This window comes from Anolis carolinensis, chromosome 4 (genome assembly GCF_035594765.1).
Source record: "Anolis carolinensis isolate JA03-04 chromosome 4, rAnoCar3.1.pri, whole genome shotgun sequence".
Lineage (NCBI taxonomy): Eukaryota > Metazoa > Chordata > Lepidosauria > Squamata > Dactyloidae > Anolis > Anolis carolinensis.
In genome coordinates, this window is record NC_085844.1 from 11,522,458 (window position 1) to 11,540,807 (window position 18,350).

Here is an 18,350-nt window from a genome sequence, read left to right on the forward strand (position 1 = left end):
ATCTGGAACTTTCTGAGCATTAGAGTCCCCTTGGGTGAGAAAGGCGGAATAGAAATGCTGTAAATAAATAAACAAATAAATAAATAAATTGTACTCCACTCACGAGCAGAGTTACAGCCATTTCCATTCTATATATTAGAAAAGCTAATGGTTCAAATCAAATAAGGACAACAACTGCCAAATTTGGAGGCTGTGTCACCAACTTTCATTAGCTACTTGAAAGCCAACATTTATAAGGAACAGGATTTTAATGGACCATGTAGCTTCTGTTTCTCTCCTTTCAATACACCCCTGGACTCAATGTCTAGTAAAACCTAAAGGAGTTGTGACATCTACCATTTCCATAAATCCCTTTGTTGCTGCAGAGATATATGAGAGCAGTTATGGAAGACAATATTATTGCATCTTTCATTAGATGTTGCTATAAAGATATCAGATGCTGTGGGATAGTGGCTCGAGTAATGGACTAGGATTCTGAGAGACCAAGGCTTAAAGTGCTGCTTAGCCAGAAAAAACTATTGGGTAGCCACATTCTCACTCCTTAAGAGGAAGACAATGACAAATCTTCTGTGAATAAACTGTGTAAAGAAAACCCTATCATATAACAACAAAACAGAAATTTTGGGCAGCAGAAATTACTTATTTTAGCCATTCCTATAACCTATTATTCCTAAAATTTTACCCTAAAATGTGCAATTCACCATCAGCATCAATTCAAAATACTTTGCTTCCTGAGATGTAGCAGATGTGACTTCCTTCTTTCCATATACAAAAGCAGTTGCACCGGCTACTGAATTCTGGTGATTCAGTAGCACTGGGAGACAACCGGTTATGTTTAAGGGGGGCAAGGTAGGCAAGATGTGGCAACTGTCACTTCAGAGGACCACCTCACTTTGCTAGGACCAGCTTCGTTCAATCTGCAAAATATCATTTCCATACCTGCCAATTCTGTCTGTCAAACAGGCACTCACAGTTGCCCCAAAAATACCTCCAAATGGGAATACACCAATAGCGATTGCCACCATTGCTTCACTTTGATAGCTGAATCCATCAATTGTTATGTTATAAGGGTTGTCCTGAAGCTAGGAAAAGAACACATAAGAACCATATTAGGATATTTCCCCACTGCAGAAAAATACTATTTAAAGCCCCATCGATACAGCCATCTACACTGCCACATAACACAATTTGAATCTGCATTTATATGGTCAGTGTAGACTCATATACTGCAGTTTAACTGCATTGAACTGCATTATAGGAGTCTACACTGCATTATATGGCAGTGTAAATAGGGACTAAGAGGTGACAAGCTTGTTTTTCAGGAAGGGATTCCATCTAAACAGTAGCAAGGACTTATGTACTGTAAGCATTGTTAGGCAATGGAAAATATGGCCTTGGAGGATGACTGAGTGGCCATCTTTGATGGTTGTTAATCACACACAATTTGGATGAGCATCTTTCAGAAGTGCTTTAGTTGTGTATTCTTGTATAGCAGTGGTCTTACTAGACAGCCTTTTGTCCCTTCTAAGTCTATACAGTGTTCCCTCACGTATTGCTGGGGTTAGGTTCCAGGACCACCCGCAATAAGTGAAAACCCGAGAAGTAGGGACACTATCTTTATTTTAAGATTTATACATTATTTTAGTAGTTATACACTATTTTAAGTCTTTATCAACCAATCGTGTGTTGATAAATCGCCTCCTTCTCCTCCTGTTGCCGCTTGGGCTCCTTTTCTCTCCTTTCGGCTTTTCCTTCCTCCCTTCCTTAGGCTTTAAATTGTAATTTTTTATGATTTATAATAGTCTTTTAAAGTTTATTGAAAAACCGCAAAACAGCGAATCCACGAAAAGTGAACTGCGAAGTAGTGAGGGAACACTGTAATTATATAAGACTCAGAAATTAGTGGCATTACAGGATCATCTTACCACAGTAATAGAATAAGATACCCAGAAGTTGTAGCCAAAATGCATAGACAGGAGACAGGAAACCACTGTGATCCAAATAAGCCTTTTTGTCAGATCCTGTATGTAAGAGGAACAATTGCAAGTACTTAGTGCAACAGTTATATTTACTAATATTTGGTCAGATGTTGGAAAGGAAGCCTTGGAGGCAACTAGGGATGTGCATTTTTTCATTAGTCCTCATAAGTTGTATCAAATTTGTTAAATTCATATTTACAATCCAATATCCTACATGTGGGCATAGCCTGAGCCAAAAACTTAAGAACTGAAACTTACCCAACATGTTTTGTTTGCATTTTGTAAATCTAGGAAGCCTCCCAAAGTCAGTTTTATTTTCAGCGCAAAAACGCAAGGCAAAACCAAAAAGGCTACCTTTCCTATTTAAATTAATGGCCTCTCACCATTAGGAGAAGGAAAGTAGGGAGCAGAGTTCGCTGGGAAAGAGACTCGGAAAGCACAGAATTCTGGTAAATGTAGTTTGGGAAGGAAATTAGTCCTATTCCAGAGAATTCAAAAGACCCTGCCATAAACTACATTTCCCAGAATTCTGGTCACATCAGAAAGCCCCAATCAGGATAAGGGAGAGATTTGTTCCTCTGTAGCAACAGCCAACCAGAATTCCAATAAAATTTTAATATGCAATTACAATAACGAAAAAGTAAAGAAATTTCATTATTGTCAGGACCCAGGCTGCAGAGCACCAATAACCATGCGCAGAGACCAGAATCTATCTAATATCTTTATTAAAGAAATATATAAAGTCAATAAAAACAAGTGAAGAGTATAGTTCAAAAGCAGACCTTTCAGATGAGGTCAAATATAGTCCAGGAAAATGACATACCGGGCAGGTATTGACATATTTCTCCACATCCTTGCGGATCTTGGGCCACCAGAAATCCCGTAGGATCAAGTGCATAGTTTTGAAAAGTCCAAAATGCCCTGCTGGCTTGCAGTCGTGACACAGGCGAAGTACCTTTTCTCTGCCTGGACCTGGAGGGATGTAAACATGATTCCTGTAACATAGTAGCCCATCCTTAAGTGAGAAAGGGAAACGTAGTCCTTGGCGAATCTTTTCTTGAGCCCAGGCATCTGCCTGCTGACTGGCTCTAATTTCTTGAGCGCAAAGGGGTTCTGGGTTAGAGGGAGTTGGTTCAATTGAAGTGGATTTGGTGTTTCCCACTGTGAGCATGGCAAAGTTTTCGGGCTGCAGCAATCGAGATTCGGAGGTCTCTCTGCGCCCTGCAGCATACTCTGGTTTCCGTGATAGAGCATCTGCCTGATTGGTCTGAGCCGGGGTTACATAATGGATCTGGAAGTCAAAACGTTCAAAGAATAAAGCCCAGCGCTGCTGCCTTTGATTTAGCTTTCGTGCGGTCCTTAGGTGTTCCAAATTTCGATGATCAGTATGAACCTCAATGGGAAATTTGGCCCCTTCTAACCAATGTCTCCAATTTTCAAAGGCTGCCTTTATGGCCAGAAGTTCTTTCTCCCATATAGTGTAATTTCTCTCTGGGGCTGTTAGCTGACGGGAGTAATAGGCACAAGGATGAAGGTGTTCTCCCACCGGTTGCATGAGTATAGCCCCAATTGCCACATCGGAGGCGTCAGCCTGCACAACAAAAGGGGTTTTAGGATCAGGGTGCTGTAGAATTGGCTGGGTCGTGAATAACTTCTTTAGTTGCTGGAACCCTTTCTCTGCTTGCTCCGTCCAGCGGAAAGGCTGTTTTCCACGGATGTAGCTGGTGATTGGGTCAGACCAGCGGGCAAAGTCTGGGATGAATTTGCGGTAGTAGTTTGCAAACCCCAAGAAGCGTTGCACTTCCTTCTTGTTGGTTGGCGCCCGCCATTCCAATACTGCTGAAACCTTTGCTGGGTCCATGGAGAGCCCTAGTGGCGAGACGTGGTATCCCAGGAAGTCTACCTCTTGTAGATCAAAAGCGCATTTTTCTAACTTGGAATATAGTCCATGATCCCGCAATCGTTGTAGCACCATTCTGACGTGTTGTTCGTGTTCCGATTGTGATCTAGAAAACACCAAAAAAATCGTCCAAATATATGATCAAGAACCGATCTAGATAATCCTGGAAGATATCGTTGACAAAATGCTGGAATGTTGCGGGAGCTCCGGATAAACCGTAATTCATGACCAGGGACTCAAATAATCCGAATTTGGTCTGGAAGGCGGATTTCCACTCGTCCCCTTCTCTGATGCGAACTAAATTGTAAGCCCCCCGGAGATCCAACTTGGTGTAAACTTTGGCCCCTCGGAGCCGGTCTAATAGGTCAGAGATCAAAGGCAGGGGGTAACGATTCCGCTTTGTGATATTGTTCAAGGCTCTATAGTCCACTACCAAGCGTAGGTCCCCTGACTTCTTTTTCACAAACATCACTGGGGAGGCTGCTGGGGATGGAGAGGGTCGGATGAACCCCTTGTGAAGGTTTGACCCTATAAACTCCCTAAGAGCTTCTTGCTCTGGTTCAGTCAGGGAGTAGAGGTGTCCTCGCAGAATTGGGTCCCCCTCCACCAGGTCAATGGCACAGTCATAGGGTCTATGTGGGGGTAGTTTCTCGGCTTCCCTTTCATTGAAAACGTCCCAAAAGTCAGAATATTTCTTGGGCAAGGTGATGATGGGCTCGGCGTCTGTGGCATGGCAGACCTTGGCTACTAGACAATGGTTTTGGCAATATCTTGAGGCAAACTGTTATTCTCTGTTGGACCAGGAGATGTTTGGGTCGTGGAGTGTCAGCCATGGAATTCCCAAAATCACAGGGAAGTGGGGAACCTCGGTAACAAAGAAGGAAATCTCTTCCATGTGTTCCCTTATCCACATTCTGGTGGGTTCAGTCCATTGGCTTACTGAACCCGTCTTTAGGGGATGGCCATCTATAGCCTGCACCACCCGGGCGTTCTTGAAATCGTGATATTGTAATCCCAGAGAGTCGGCATACTCTCTATCGATGAAATTGTTTGTTGCTCCTGAGTCTATCATGGCATGGATCATGACGGGTCCTTTTTTCACTGACCACAACGTGACCACCAGGAGAAATAGGACCCCGGTTTGCGGCTCTTGAGTGGGGTTCTTGACCGGGTTGGCGAGCCTCTCTACGCCCGGTCGCTGGCTTCCCCCGCCGGCTTTGCTCCAGACGCCTCGGCCGTCTCCGTCTCCGCGGAGGACGCCACCGCCAGGCTGGCGGCGGGCTTTCTTTTGGCTGGACATTCCCTGGCGAGGTGGCCCCCGTTCCCGCAGTACCAACACAGATTCAAATGTTGGCGGCGGGCCTTTTCGGCAACATCTAGTCTGGGGCGCACATTGCCCAACTGCATCGGTTCCTCCTCGCTTCCCATGGGGGTTGGGGCTGGTGGTGGGGACCTCCATACTGGACGTGGTTGAACACTGGCAGAAGCGGGGGGTTTCACTCCGGCTCTCCCACTCTGGCCTCGGAGCCACTGTTTTTTGTTGGCTATTAGGGCTTCGGCTCGTAAACACTGATTGATGAGTCTCTCAAGAGTCCCTGAAGGATCCACCTTAGAGATCTCTTCTTGCATCTCGAAGTTGAGGCCCTCACGAAACTGTCCTCTAAGGGCTACATCGTTCCAGCCGGTGTTTTGAGCCAGCACTCGGAACTCGGCTATGTACCGGGACAATGGCCTGTCCCCTTGGAAGAGACGCCGGAGTTTATGGCCGGCCGCCTCCTCGTCGTCCTCGATCCCCCAGGTCTTTCTAAGGTGATTCAAGAAATTTTGCGCAGAACTTAGGTGTGTGGAACCCGCATCAAACAGCGCCGTCGCCCAATTGGCCGCAGGTCCATCTAGGAGGCTGTAGATCCACGCCACCTTGACGTCTTCTTGAGGAAATTCAGCTTGGCGGGCTTCTAAGTACGCCTGGCATTGGCGACGGAAAACATGAACCTTGGAGGCTTCTCCAGAAAACTTGGTTGGTAGCGCTAGGGCAGGGAGACGCGCTCCGCGTTCCTTCAAGCCCAGAATTTCACCCTCCTGCGTTCGGAGAGTATCTCGGATCCGGTCAAATTCTTCCCGGGAAATGGTGTAGCTGAGTGGTTGGGCATCCGCCCCGGTTCCCGTGGACATTCTGGCCTTAGGTTAATTGGTGCTTAGGTGGCGGAGTCAAACTGTCAGGACCCAGGCTGCAGAGCACCAATAACCATGCGCAGAGACCAGAATCTATCTAATATCTTTATTAAAGAAATATATAAAGTCAATAAAAACAAGTGAAGAGTATAGTTCAAAAGCAGACCTTTCAGATGATGTCAGGAAAATAATGTCCAATATAAGATATTAGAGTTCAAAGTTATAATCCACTTGACCGAAACACACTCTTTGCCAAGCAAAGTGTGGGGAAATGACAGGGTCTCTAAAGTCCAAGGTAGCTTGACAACAAGGCTGGAAAATAGGCTTGAATCTTGGCTAGATCAAACTTGAAACAAGGCAAACATGAAACAAGAACTGAGTCCATAGAAGTCCGTGAAACAAGGCAAGGCTGGAATCTTGATCCGTGAAACAAGGCTAGGTTGAAAACTTGATCCGTGAAACAGGGAACTGGGGTACGAAGTCTACACACGATCTCTCTCCTCAAGCTGAACAAATTGACTCCGCAAGGTTCCCCTTGCGGCAAAACCCCTATATAGAGTCTTGTTTTCCCGCCAATAGAACACTTTCCCTGGAGAACAAGAAGTGAAACCCAAACTGTGTCCAGATGCATGACTCCTTAGAATTTCCCAAGGGAAGCAGACCTAATCAGCTAATTGTCTGGCAGCGATTCTGAGGCTCCGGCGATTAGCCTCCCTCGCCCCTCTATCTCTATTATAATTGTCCTTTTGGGAAAACGGGGGAGAATTCTGCCCAAGGCTTGTTTGGTTAACTTCCTGAGGACAAACATCCTCCAGGTGACGAGGCTCCGATTCAAGCTGAACCGGTGGAAATCCCAAATTTTCCTCCTCATCTGCCACAATAGCACTAGGAACGGGACTACAAGGCCCATGAGACATCACACTATCCCCCTCCTCAAGGCCCCTCTCCAACATGGCTGCTCTCCTCGAGTTGCGGGGCCGCAGCTTGGCGGGGTAGGTCTGATGGAAGCGGCGAACTAAGTCGGGGGCATGGACCGTGGAAGCGTCTTCCCAAGAGCGTTCTTCGGGCCCAAAACCCACTCAGTCAATGAGATACTGAAGGCGGCGGCGATGAAAGCGAGAATCCAAAATGTCCTGAACCTCGAATTCTTCCTCCCCGTCCACCAAAACAGGGGCGAGGGCCGGCCGGTCCACATCGGGGCGTACCCCATCCGCCGGAAGGAGCAGGGAACGATGAAACACCGGATGAATGCGCATGGAGCGCGGAAGTTGTAGTTTGAAAGTCACAGGGTTAAGTTGCGCCACCACTGGGTAGGGACCAATGAAGCGGGCATCTAACTTTCGGCAAGGACGGTGGGAGGGCAAAAAGCGAGTGGACAACAGAACCCGATCTCCTACCTTGATTTCAGGGCCTGGCTGGCGATGGCCATCAGCGTGGCATTTATAGTCCTCCTTGGCTTGATCCAGTTGCTGGTGCAAGAGTTGTTGCACCGCTGTGAGTTCTTGCAGCCAGTCCTCCGCTGCAGGGACTTCTGAAGTTTCAATGAGAGAAGGGAAGAAACGTGGATGGAAGCCGTAGTTCGCAAAGAACGGGGTTTCTTTAGTTGAAGCCTGGACACCATTGTTGTAAGCAAACTCCGATAGAGGTAATAGGGAAGCCCAATTGTCCTGTTGATAGTTTACATAACAGCGAAGGTATTGTTCCAAAGTGGCATTGGTGCGCTCAGTTTGCCCATCCGTTTGGGGATGGTGAGCTGAAGATAAACGAGAGTCTATGCCCAATAGTTTCTGTAGTGCTTTCCAGAAACGAGAGGTGAATTGAGATCCACGGTCAGTGACTAAACTCTTGGGCAATCCATGTAGCCGGAAAATATGCTGAAGGAATAAATCCGCAGTCTCTTTGGCCGTGGGGAGACCATCGCAGGGAATGAAATGGGCCAACTTGGTAAAAAGGTCCACCACCACTAGGATCGTGGTAAATCCAAGGGAGGGTGGTAGGTCAGTGATAAAATTTGCGGAAATTATCTCCCATGGGCGAGATGGAGTAGGAAGGGGATGCAGTAGCCCTGACGGCTTCTCTCTTCTTGTCTTGGAACACAGACATACCGGGCAGGTATTGACATATTTCTCCACATCCTTGCGGATCTTGGGCCACCAGAAATCCCGTAGGATCAAGTGCATAGTTTTGAAAAGTCCAAAATGCCCTGCTGGCTTGCAGTCATGACACAGGCGAAGTACCTTTTCTCTGCCTGGACCTGGAGGGATGTAAACATGATTCCTGTAACATAGTAGCCCATCCTTAAGTGAGAAAGGGAAACGTAGTCCTTGGCGAATCTGTTCTTGAGCCCAGGCATCTGCCTGCTGACTGGCTCTAATTTCTTGAGCGCAAAGGGGTTCTGGGTTAGAGGGAGTTGGTTCAATTGAAGTGGATTTGGTGTTTCCCACTGTGAGCATGGCAAAGTTTTCGGGCTGCAGCAATCGAGATTCGGAGGTCTCTCTGCGCCCTGCAGCATACTCTGAATTCTGTGATAGAGCATCTGCCTGATTGGTCTGAGCCAGGGTTACATAATGGATCTGGAAGTCAAAACGTTCAAAGAATAAAGCCCAGCGCTGCTGCCTTTGATTTAGCTTTCGTGCGGTCCTTAGGTGTTCCAAATTTCGATGATCAGTATGAACCTCAATGGGAAATTTGGCCCCTTCTAACCAATGTCTCCAATTTTCAAAGGCTGCCTTTATGGCCAGAAGTTCTTTCTCCCATATAGTGTAATTTCTCTCTGGGGCTGTTAGCTGACGGGAGTAATAGGCACAAGGATGAAGGTGTTCTCCCACCGGTTGCATGAGTATAGCCCCAATTGCCACATCGGAGGCGTCAGCCTGCACAACAAAAGGGGTTTTAGGATCAGGGTGCTGTAGAATTGGCTGGGTCGTGAATAACTTCTTTAGTTGCTGGAACCCTTTCTCTGCTTGCTCCGTCCAGCGGAAAGGCTGTTTTCCACGGATGCAGCTGGTGATTGGGTCAGACCAGCGGGCAAAGTCTGGGATGAATTTGCGGTAGTAGTTTGCAAACCCCAAGAAGCGTTGCACTTCCTTCTTGTTGGTTGGCGCCCGCCATTCCAATACTGCTGAAACCTTTGCCGGGTCCATGGAGAGCCCTAGTGGCGAGACGCGGTATCCCAGGAAGTCTACCTCTTGGAGATCAAAAGCGCATTTTTCTAACTTGGCATATAGTCCATGATCCCGCAATCGTTGTAGCACCATTCTGACGTGTTGTTCGTGTTCCGATTGTGATCTAGAAAACACCAAAAAATTGTCCAAATATATGATCAAGAACCGATCTAGATAATCCTGGAAGATATCGTTGACAAAATGCTGGAATGTTGCGGGAGCTCCGGATAAACCGTAATTCATGACCAGGGACTCAAATAATCCGAATTTGGTCTGGAAGGCGGTTTTCCACTCGTCCCCTTCTCTGATGCGAACTAAATTGTAAGCCCCCCGGAGATCCAACTTGGTGTAAACTTTGGCCCCTCGGAGCCGGTCTAATAGGTCAGAGATCAAAGGCAGGGGGTAACGATTCCGCTTTGTGATATTGTTCAAGGCTCTATAGTCCACTACCAAGCGTAGGTCCCCTGACTTCTTTTTCACAAACATCACTGGGGAGGCTGCTGGGGATTGAGAGGGTCGGATGAACCCCTTGCGAAGGTTTGACTCTATAAACTCCCTGAGAGCTTCTTGCTCTCAGTCAGGGAGTAGAGGTGTCCTCGCGGAATTGGGGCCTCCTCCACCAGGTCAATGGCACAGTCATAGGGTCTATGTGGGGGTAGTTTCTCGGCTTCCTTTTCATTGAAAACGTCCCAAAAGTCAGAATATTTCTTGGGCAAGGTGATGATGGGCTCGGCGTCTGTGGCATGGCAGACCTTGGCTACTAGACAATGGTTTTGGCAATATCTTGAGGCAAACTGTAATTCTCTGTTGGACCAGGAGATGTTTGGGTCGTGGAGTGTCAGCCATGGAATTCCCAAAATCACAGGGAAGTGGGGAACCTCGGTAACGAAGAAGGAAATCTCTTCCATGTGTTCCCTTATCCACATTCTGGTGGGTTCAGTCCATTGGCTTACTGAACCCGTCTTTAGGGGACGGCCATCTATAGCCTGCACCACCCGGGCGTTCTTGAAATCGTGATATTGTAATCCCAGAGAGTCGGCATACTCTCTATCGATGAAATTGTTTGTTGCTCCTGAGTCTATCATGGCATGGATCATGACGGGTCCTTTTTTCACTGACCACAACGTGACCACCAGGAGAAATAGGACCCCGGTTTGCGGCTCTTGAGTGGGGTTCTTGACCGGGTTGGCGAGCCTCTCTACGCCCGGTCGCCGGCTTCCCCCGCCGGCTTTGCTCCAGACGCCTCGGCCGTCTCCGTCTCCGCGGAGGACGCCGTCGCCAGGCGGGCGGCGGGCTTTCTTTTGGCTGGACATTCCCTGGCGAGGTGGCCCCCGTTCCCGCAGTACCAACACAGATTCAAATGTTGGCGGCGGGCCTTTTCGGCAACATCTAGTCTGGGGCGCACATTGCCCAACTGCATCGGTTCCTCCTCGCTTCCCATGGGGGTTGGGGCTGGCGGTGGGGACCTCCATACTGGACGTGGTTGAACACTGGCAGAAGCGGGGGGTTTCACTCCGGCTCTCCCACTCTGGCCTCGGAGCCACTGTTTTTTGTTGGCTATTAGGGCTTCGGCTCGTAAACACTGATTGATGAGTCTCTCAAGAGTCCCTGGAGGATCCACCTTAGAGATCTCTTCTTGCCTCTCGAAGTTGAGGCCCTCACGAAACTGTCCTCTTAGGACTACATCGTTCCAGCCGGTGTTTTGAGCCAGCACTCGGAACTCGGCTATGTACCGGGACAATGGCCTGTCCCCTTGGAAGAGACACCGGAGTTTATGGCCGGCCGCCTCCTCATCGTCCTCGATCCCCCAGGTCTTTCTAAGGTGATTCAAGAAATTTTGCGCAGAACTTAGGTGTGTGGAACCCGCATCAAACAGCGCCGTCGCCCAATTGGCCGCAGGTCCATCTAGGAGGCTGTAGATCCACGCCACCTTGACGTCTTCTTGAGGAAATTCAGCTTGGCGGGCTTCTAAGTACGCCTGGCATTGGCGACGGAAAACATGAACCTTGGAGGCTTCTCCAGAAAACTTGGTTGGTAGCGCTAGGGCAGGGAGACGCGCTCCGCGTTCCTTCAAGCCCAGAATTTCACCCTCCTGCGTTCGGAGAGTATCTCGGATCCGGTCAAATTCTTCCCGGGAAATGGTGTAGCTGAGTGGTTGGGCATCCGCCCCGGTTCCCGTGGACATTCTGGCCTTAGGTTAATTGGTGCTTAGGTGGCGGAGTCAAACTGTCAGGACCCAGGCTGCAGAGCACCAATAACCATGCGCAGAGACCAGAATCTATCTAATATCTTTATTAAAGAAATATATAAAGTCAATAAAAACAAGTGAAGAGTATAGTTCAAAAGCAGACCTTTCAGATGATGTCAGGAAAATAATGTCCAATATAAGATATTAGAGTTCAAAGTTATAATCCACTTGACCGAAACACACTCTTTGCCAAGCAAAGTGTGGGGAAATGACAGGGTCTCTAAAGTCCAAGGTAGCTTGACAACAAGGCTGGAAAATAGGCTTGAATCTTGGCTAGATCAAACTTGAAACAAGGCAAACATGAAACAAGAACTGAGTCCATAGAAGTCCGTGAAACAAGGCAAGGCTGGAATCTTGATCCGTGAAACAAGGCTAGGTTGAAAACTTGATCCGTGAAACAGGGAACTGGGGTACGAAGTCTACACACGATCTCTCTCCTCAAGCTGAACAAATTGACTCCGCAAGGTTCCCCTTGCGGCAAAACCCCTATATAGAGTCTTGTTTTCCCGCCAATAGAACACTTTCCCTGGAGAACAAGAAGTGAAACCCAAACTGTGTCCAGATGCATGACTCCTTAGAATTTCCCAAGGGAAGCAGACCTAATCAGCTAATTGTCTGGTAGCGATTCTGAGGCTCCGGCGATTAGCCTCCCTCGCCCCTCTATCTCTTTTATAATTGTCCTTTTGGGAAAACGGGGGAGAATTCTGCCCAAGGCTTGTTTGGTTAACTTCCTGAGGACAAACATCCTCCAGGTGGCGAGGCTCCGATTCAAGCTGAACCGGTGGAAATCCCAAATTTTCCTCCTCATCTGCCACAATAGCACTAGGAACGGGACTACAAGGCCCATGAGACATCACAATTATTCTCATTATAGTAACAAAATTTGTACTAACTGTACTTTAGAAACATTTTAGAAACAAAACACCAGCACCCCCTAATTTTGTAATACTTTTTGAAACATTGTTTTTATTAATCGCACATGCCTAGAGTCTACAGCTCTCAGAATCAGTCAGTGACAATGGACACTGACTTTGCAGGCTGGAAGATTTATGGAAAAATTGTAACATTTCCAAGATCTTAAACTGATTAAGTACACATGCATAGAGATAGCCATTTTGTTACATTGCTGAAGTTTCAGATGTGCAATGTTACCATTGAACATACCGTAAAGATTGTGTAGCTCAATGAATGTGAATCACATGTTGAGATTTATGCTATACAATTCTAATGTAGCATTTTGGAAATATAAAATGAGAAAAACTCAAAAATTGTCCACTTGGAGTCTAAGTGGAGAAGTTGAACATGAGCCAACAATGTGATGCAGCAGCTAAAAAGTCAAACAGGATTTTGGGCTGCATCCAAAGGAGTATAGTGTCTAGATCGAGGGAAGTCATGGTGACCCTTTATTCTGCTTTGGTCAGACTTTACTTGGACTAATATGTCCATTAATTCTGGGCACCACAGTTTAAAATATATATATTGACAAGCTAGTAGGTATCCAGAGGAGCGTGACTGAAATGATCAAAGATCTGGAGACCATTAAGCCCTCTGAGAAACATCTTAAAGATCTTAGCATGTTTAGCTTGCAGAAGAGAAGGCTGAGAACCATGTTTAGATATTTGAGAAGTCATGTTTTCTGCTGCACTGGAGACTGGGACTCGGAGCAATGGGTTCAAATTACAGGAAAGGAGATTCCACCTGAACATTAGGAAGAACTTCCTGATCACAAGAGCTGTTCAACAGTGGAATTCACTGCCTAATAGTCTAGTGGAAGCTCTTTCCACAGAGACTTTTAAACAAAGGCTGGATGGCCAACTGTCAGGGTTACTTAATATGTGTTTTCCCTGCATGGCAGGGGTTGGAATAGATGGCCCATGTGGTCTTTTCCAACTCTATGATTCTATGATTCTATCTCTAAGATAACTCATTATGTATATGAAATATTTCAATTCATAGAATCATAGAATCATAGAATCATAGAGTTGGAAGAGAACTCATGGGCCATCCAGTCCAACCCCCTGCCAGGAAGCAGGAAAAACGCATTCAAAGCACCCCTGACAGATGGCCATCCAGCCTCTTCTTAAAAGCCTCCAAAGAAGGAGCCTCTGCCACACTCTCTCAGTTAGAAAGTTCTTCCTAATGTTCAGGTGAAATCTCCTTTCCTGTAGTTTGAAGTCTCCAGGGCAGCAGAACACAAGCTTGCTCCCTCCTCCCTATGACTTCCCCTCACATATTTATACATGGCCATCATGTTTCCTCTCAGCCTTCTCTTCTGCAGGCTAAACATGCCCAGCTCTTTAAGTCACTCCTCACAGGGCTTGTTCTCCAGACCCTTGATCATTCAGTTGCCCTCCTCTCGATATATTCCAGCTTCTCAATATATCCCTTCAATTGCAGTGCCCAGAATTGGATACAATATTCCAGGTGTTGTCTGACCAAGGCAGAATAAAGGGGTAGCATGACTTCCCTGGATCTAGACACATACTCCTATTTATACTGGCCAAAATCCCATTGGCTTTTTTTTTTTTTTTTGCTGCTGCATCATATTGTTGGCTCGTGTTTAACTTGTCTTTATTAGTTGTTTTTTTTTCGTGTCAGGAGCAACCGGAGTCACTTCTGGTGTGAGAGAATTGGCCGTCTGCAAGGATGTTGCCCAGGGGACGCCCAGATGTTTTGATGTTTTTACCATCCTTATGGTAGGCTTCTCTCATGTCCCCGCATGGAGCTGGAGCTGATAGAGGGAGCTCATCCGCGCTCTTCCCGAGTGGGATTCGAACCTGGCAGCCTTCAGGTCAGCAACCCAACCTTCAAGTTACAAGGCTTTAACTCACTAGTCCACCGGGGGCTCCTCTTTATTAGTTTATAATACAGTATTCCCTCCCTACTTTGCGGTTTGCTTTTCAGTCCCTCACTGCTTTGGGGTTCTTTTCTGAGTGGAGGTGCCTGCCAGTTTGCACATGCGCCCTCCCTCTCGTTGGCGTCCAGTCATGCCCTCTGGATGCCAACAAGAGGGAGGCGCATGTGCAAAAGGAAAACTGGCAGGCACCGGAGAGGAGGCCACCAAGAAGAAGCGCAGGAAGAAGGCTTGCAAAGGGGAGAAAAGCCACCTAACTACTAATATAATGTGTAAATATTAAATAAATATAGTGCCCCTACTTCGTGGATTTTCACTTATTGTGGGTGGTCCTGGAACATAACCCCCACAATAAGTGAGGGAATACTGTATTCAATATATGGTTAGATACTATTCTTCCTTGTGTGTGAATGTATATTATAGAATTAATACACCATGTTAACTGCCATAGCTCAATGCTAGGAATTCATAGATGTTTGATTTACAATATTTTTAGCTTTCTTTGCCAAATAGTGCTGGTCCTTCACCAGGATTCCGTAGCATTGAGTCATGCCAAAGAAAGTGATGTCAAACTGCATTTATTCTACAGTGTAAATGCATCCAGTGAAAAGGAAAGGTAGTAGCAATCAACTTCATTTTTCACTTTATGAATTGAATTGAATGGTAAGAAAACCATTCCTGGTGAACTCACCGCTTTCCTGATTTGTCTGCTGCTTGATGGTAAATCTAGACGTTTCTCCATAATGTTCAGAAATGAGGTTCACCTGGCAAAGAATAAAACAGTAATTGTAATAAAACACCTATTGATTATTACACCTTTGTTAAGATAAAAATACTTGTGAAGGTTAAGGCTGACGTTGTTTTCCACCAATGGCAGTAGTGAACTAAATGTTTCCCTGGATCTCAGAAAAAGAACATGAAACGAAGAGGCCTTTGCTATTGTGTGAAATCATTCAACATGCACCATCAAGAATTCTGAGACAGAGTGCTCCTAGATTGGACGGTGCTCCTATTAACATATAGTCATAAAGACCACTGACAAATCATGAGCTGCTATATTCCTTAGGAAACAAAACCCTTAGATCATGAGCTGCTCTATACCTTCACTAACAAAACCCATTACAAAATCTTTTCATAGTGGAGAGAACATAGGAAGGAATTTCCCTGGATTTTTTCAACATTTCAATAAAGTTAGACACTGAAAGCACAAGAATACAATTATCCCTGGAATAAAGAGCTGGAACCTGGGGCACCACTGAAAATTATTACGGGCATCCACATAATCTCAGTTTCTGTGTATGGCAGTGAAAGCTAAGCAACGAAAAAAGCTGTCAGGCATAAATTCAATTCATTTCAAATGTTGTGTTGGAAAGAGTTCTACAGATAAACTGGATGGTCAAAAAGACAAATAAATGAATCATTGAGTAAATCAGTTCTGCATTGTTCTTGGAAGTCATTCTCTTTAGAAACCAAAGTCAGGCTATCATACTTTGTCCTAATCATGAGATAATGTGGTTCCTTAGAAAATATTAAAATGGTTGAATCCCACCCATGGGAGAAAAGCAGGATAGAAATGAAATTATTATTAATAATAATAATAATAATAATAATAATAATAATAATAATAATAAATCACACAGACAGCCTACAAACAGAGGCACAACTATGTGGCCCAAATGATTCATTGGAACTTATGCCTCAAGTACCACCTCCCAGCAGCAAAGAACTGGTGGAATCACAAATCTGCAAAAGTATTGGAAAATGAGCATGCAAAGATACTGTGGGACTTCCGAATCCAGACTGACAATGTTCTGGAACACAACACACCAGACATCACAGTTGTGGAAAAGAAAAAGGTTTGGATCATTGATGTTGCCATCCCAGGTGACAGTTGCATTGACAAAAAACAACAGGAAAAACTCAGCCGCTATCAGGACCTCAAGATTGAACTTCAAAGACTCTGGCAGAAACCAGTGCAGGTGGTCCCGGTGGTGATGGGCACACTGGGTGCCATGCCAAAAGATCTCAGCCGGCATTTGGAAACAATAGACATTGACAAAATTACAATCTGTCAACTGCAAAAGGCCACCCTACTGGGATCTGCACGCATCATCCGAAAATACATCACACAGTCCTAGACACTTGGGAAGTGTTCAACTTGTGATTTTGTGAAACGAAATCCAGCATATCTATCTTGTTTGCTGTGTCATACAATAAAATAATAATAATAATAATAATAATAATAATAATAATAATAATAATAATAATGGTAGGAGATGGAATAGAGGAAGGCTTCATTGCAAATAGATGGAGAGTCAGTGTAGTGTCGAAGTTTGAGCATTGAACTATAACTGGAGATCAGGGTTCAATTTCCTGCTTGGCCATGGAAACTCACTAGGAGATCTTGTCTGAACCACATATTTTAGCCTCAGAAAACACATCTTAGGAACATTCTATGTTGGAAACAACTCAAAAGGACACAACAACAACAACAACAACAACAGCAGTAGCAACACAATTGATGAAGCCAAAACTATGAGTTTGTAGGACCTGAACAGATGAAGAGTTGACAAAGTTTCTTGAAAGTCTCTTATTCCCAGGTTTACCCTGAGTAAAGCTGATGCTATGGTAATCATGAAAAAATCCACAATTTTCCATGCAAAGTAGCTCCCCTGCCAACACTTGGGAATGAATATACAACTTAACAGCGACTTTCTGTTATTGCTGAGCAAAGGAACAATCAGCCAAGCTCCATGTTCCTTTTCAATAAAGCATGCAGAACTCTCTGAGAACCAATCAGGTGCAGATGTTGGAAGATTCTAGAAAAAGCTGTGGAGAGTTGGGAGCCATAGTTTGGCACAGTCTTTGTGAAGAATACAGAGTGACTGAGGGTTTGTCTACACTACACTTGCCAAATAAAACATACTCACTGTGAAGGCATGGCTTGCAGTCTTCATGATGAACAGTGAGTTCTGGTTTTGTGTTGTTGTGTTTTTTTGCTCTATCCTGTTTTATTGTGGGGTGGGGGGTTTAAGAAGAGAATGCTTTTGTTAAACCTAACTAAACTACAAGTCAATATAGTGTAGTGGCTTGAATACTGGACTTGGACCTGAAAAGTTACATTCACTCAGCTTCAGAAGAAGGCAATGCCAAACCCCTTGTGAACAAACCCTGACAAGAAAACTGTTGTTATAGGTCATAAACAACTTGAAGGCACACAACAGCCACAACAAAAAGTAAAACCACTGACCCGATGGAATTTGCCTACACATTGATTCACCAGTCAGTCAACTAATGAATCAATTAGTATACAATAGGATGCTGGCTTTCATCTGAGCTATTATTAAAATTGAGGTATTTTATACAGCAGGGGTCCCCAAACTAAAGCCCGGGGGCCGGATGCGGCCCTCCAAGGTCATTTACCTGGCCCCCCTCAGTTTTATAATATAATATTTTATATCATCTTAATAATATATTGTATTTACATATAATATTGATAATAATATTATAATGTTATACAATATAATACTAATACCATATAATAATATTAATTATATGTTATATATTACATATAATATTACAGTATAGTGCAGGGGTTCCCAAACTAAGGCCTGGGGGCCGGATGCAGCCCTCCAAGGTCATTTACCTGGCCCCTGCCTTCAGTTTTATAATATAATATTTTTATATCATTTTTAATAATATAATATATTGTATATATACATATAATATTGACAAGAATATGTTATACAACATAATATTAATAATAATTCCATATAATAATATTAATTATATGTTATATATTACATATAATATTACAGTATAGTGGTATCGTTCAATATAGTAATATATAATGCTAATATTGTGCTATGCTAATAATATAATACATATTGTATGTACATACAGCTGCTCTGAGTCCCCTTCAGGGTGAGAAGGGCGGGATATAAATGTAATACATAAATGTAGTAAATGAATAAATAAATAATTTTAGACTTAGGCTCGCCCAAAGTCTGAAATGACTTGAAGGCACACAACA

At 44.8% G+C, this 18,350-nt stretch overlaps 2 protein-coding genes across 3 annotated transcripts in view; both read right to left on the minus strand.

Annotated features, from left to right (window-relative positions):
* Positions 1 to 17,166, minus strand: part of LOC100556382 (solute carrier family 2, facilitated glucose transporter member 5) — a 32,621-nt gene extending 15,455 nt beyond the window's left edge. The window contains exons 1-4 of one of the 2 annotated variants that reach the window (XM_062979999.1): positions 16,924 to 17,166; positions 15,009 to 15,081; positions 1,926 to 2,021; positions 940 to 1,082 (exon numbers count right to left, since the gene is read on the minus strand). In XM_062979999.1, coding sequence (XP_062836069.1) covers positions 940 to 1,082; positions 1,926 to 2,021; positions 15,009 to 15,059 — 290 coding nt within the window. In that variant the 5' untranslated portion in view covers positions 15,060 to 15,081; positions 16,924 to 17,166. Of the gene's footprint in view, positions 1 to 939; positions 1,083 to 1,925; positions 2,022 to 15,008; positions 15,082 to 16,867 lie in introns of both variants that reach the window. The other variant, XM_016992746.2, reaches the window with a different exon arrangement.
* On the minus strand, positions 3,454 to 4,395 carry LOC134298634 (uncharacterized; the record flags this gene model as incomplete). The annotated part of the gene is made up of 1 exon (XM_062979416.1): positions 3,454 to 4,395. A coding segment is annotated over exon 1 (501 nt), but the record flags the coding sequence as incomplete, so codon positions are not given.
* Positions 17,167 to 18,350: the final 1,184 nt, after the last annotated feature.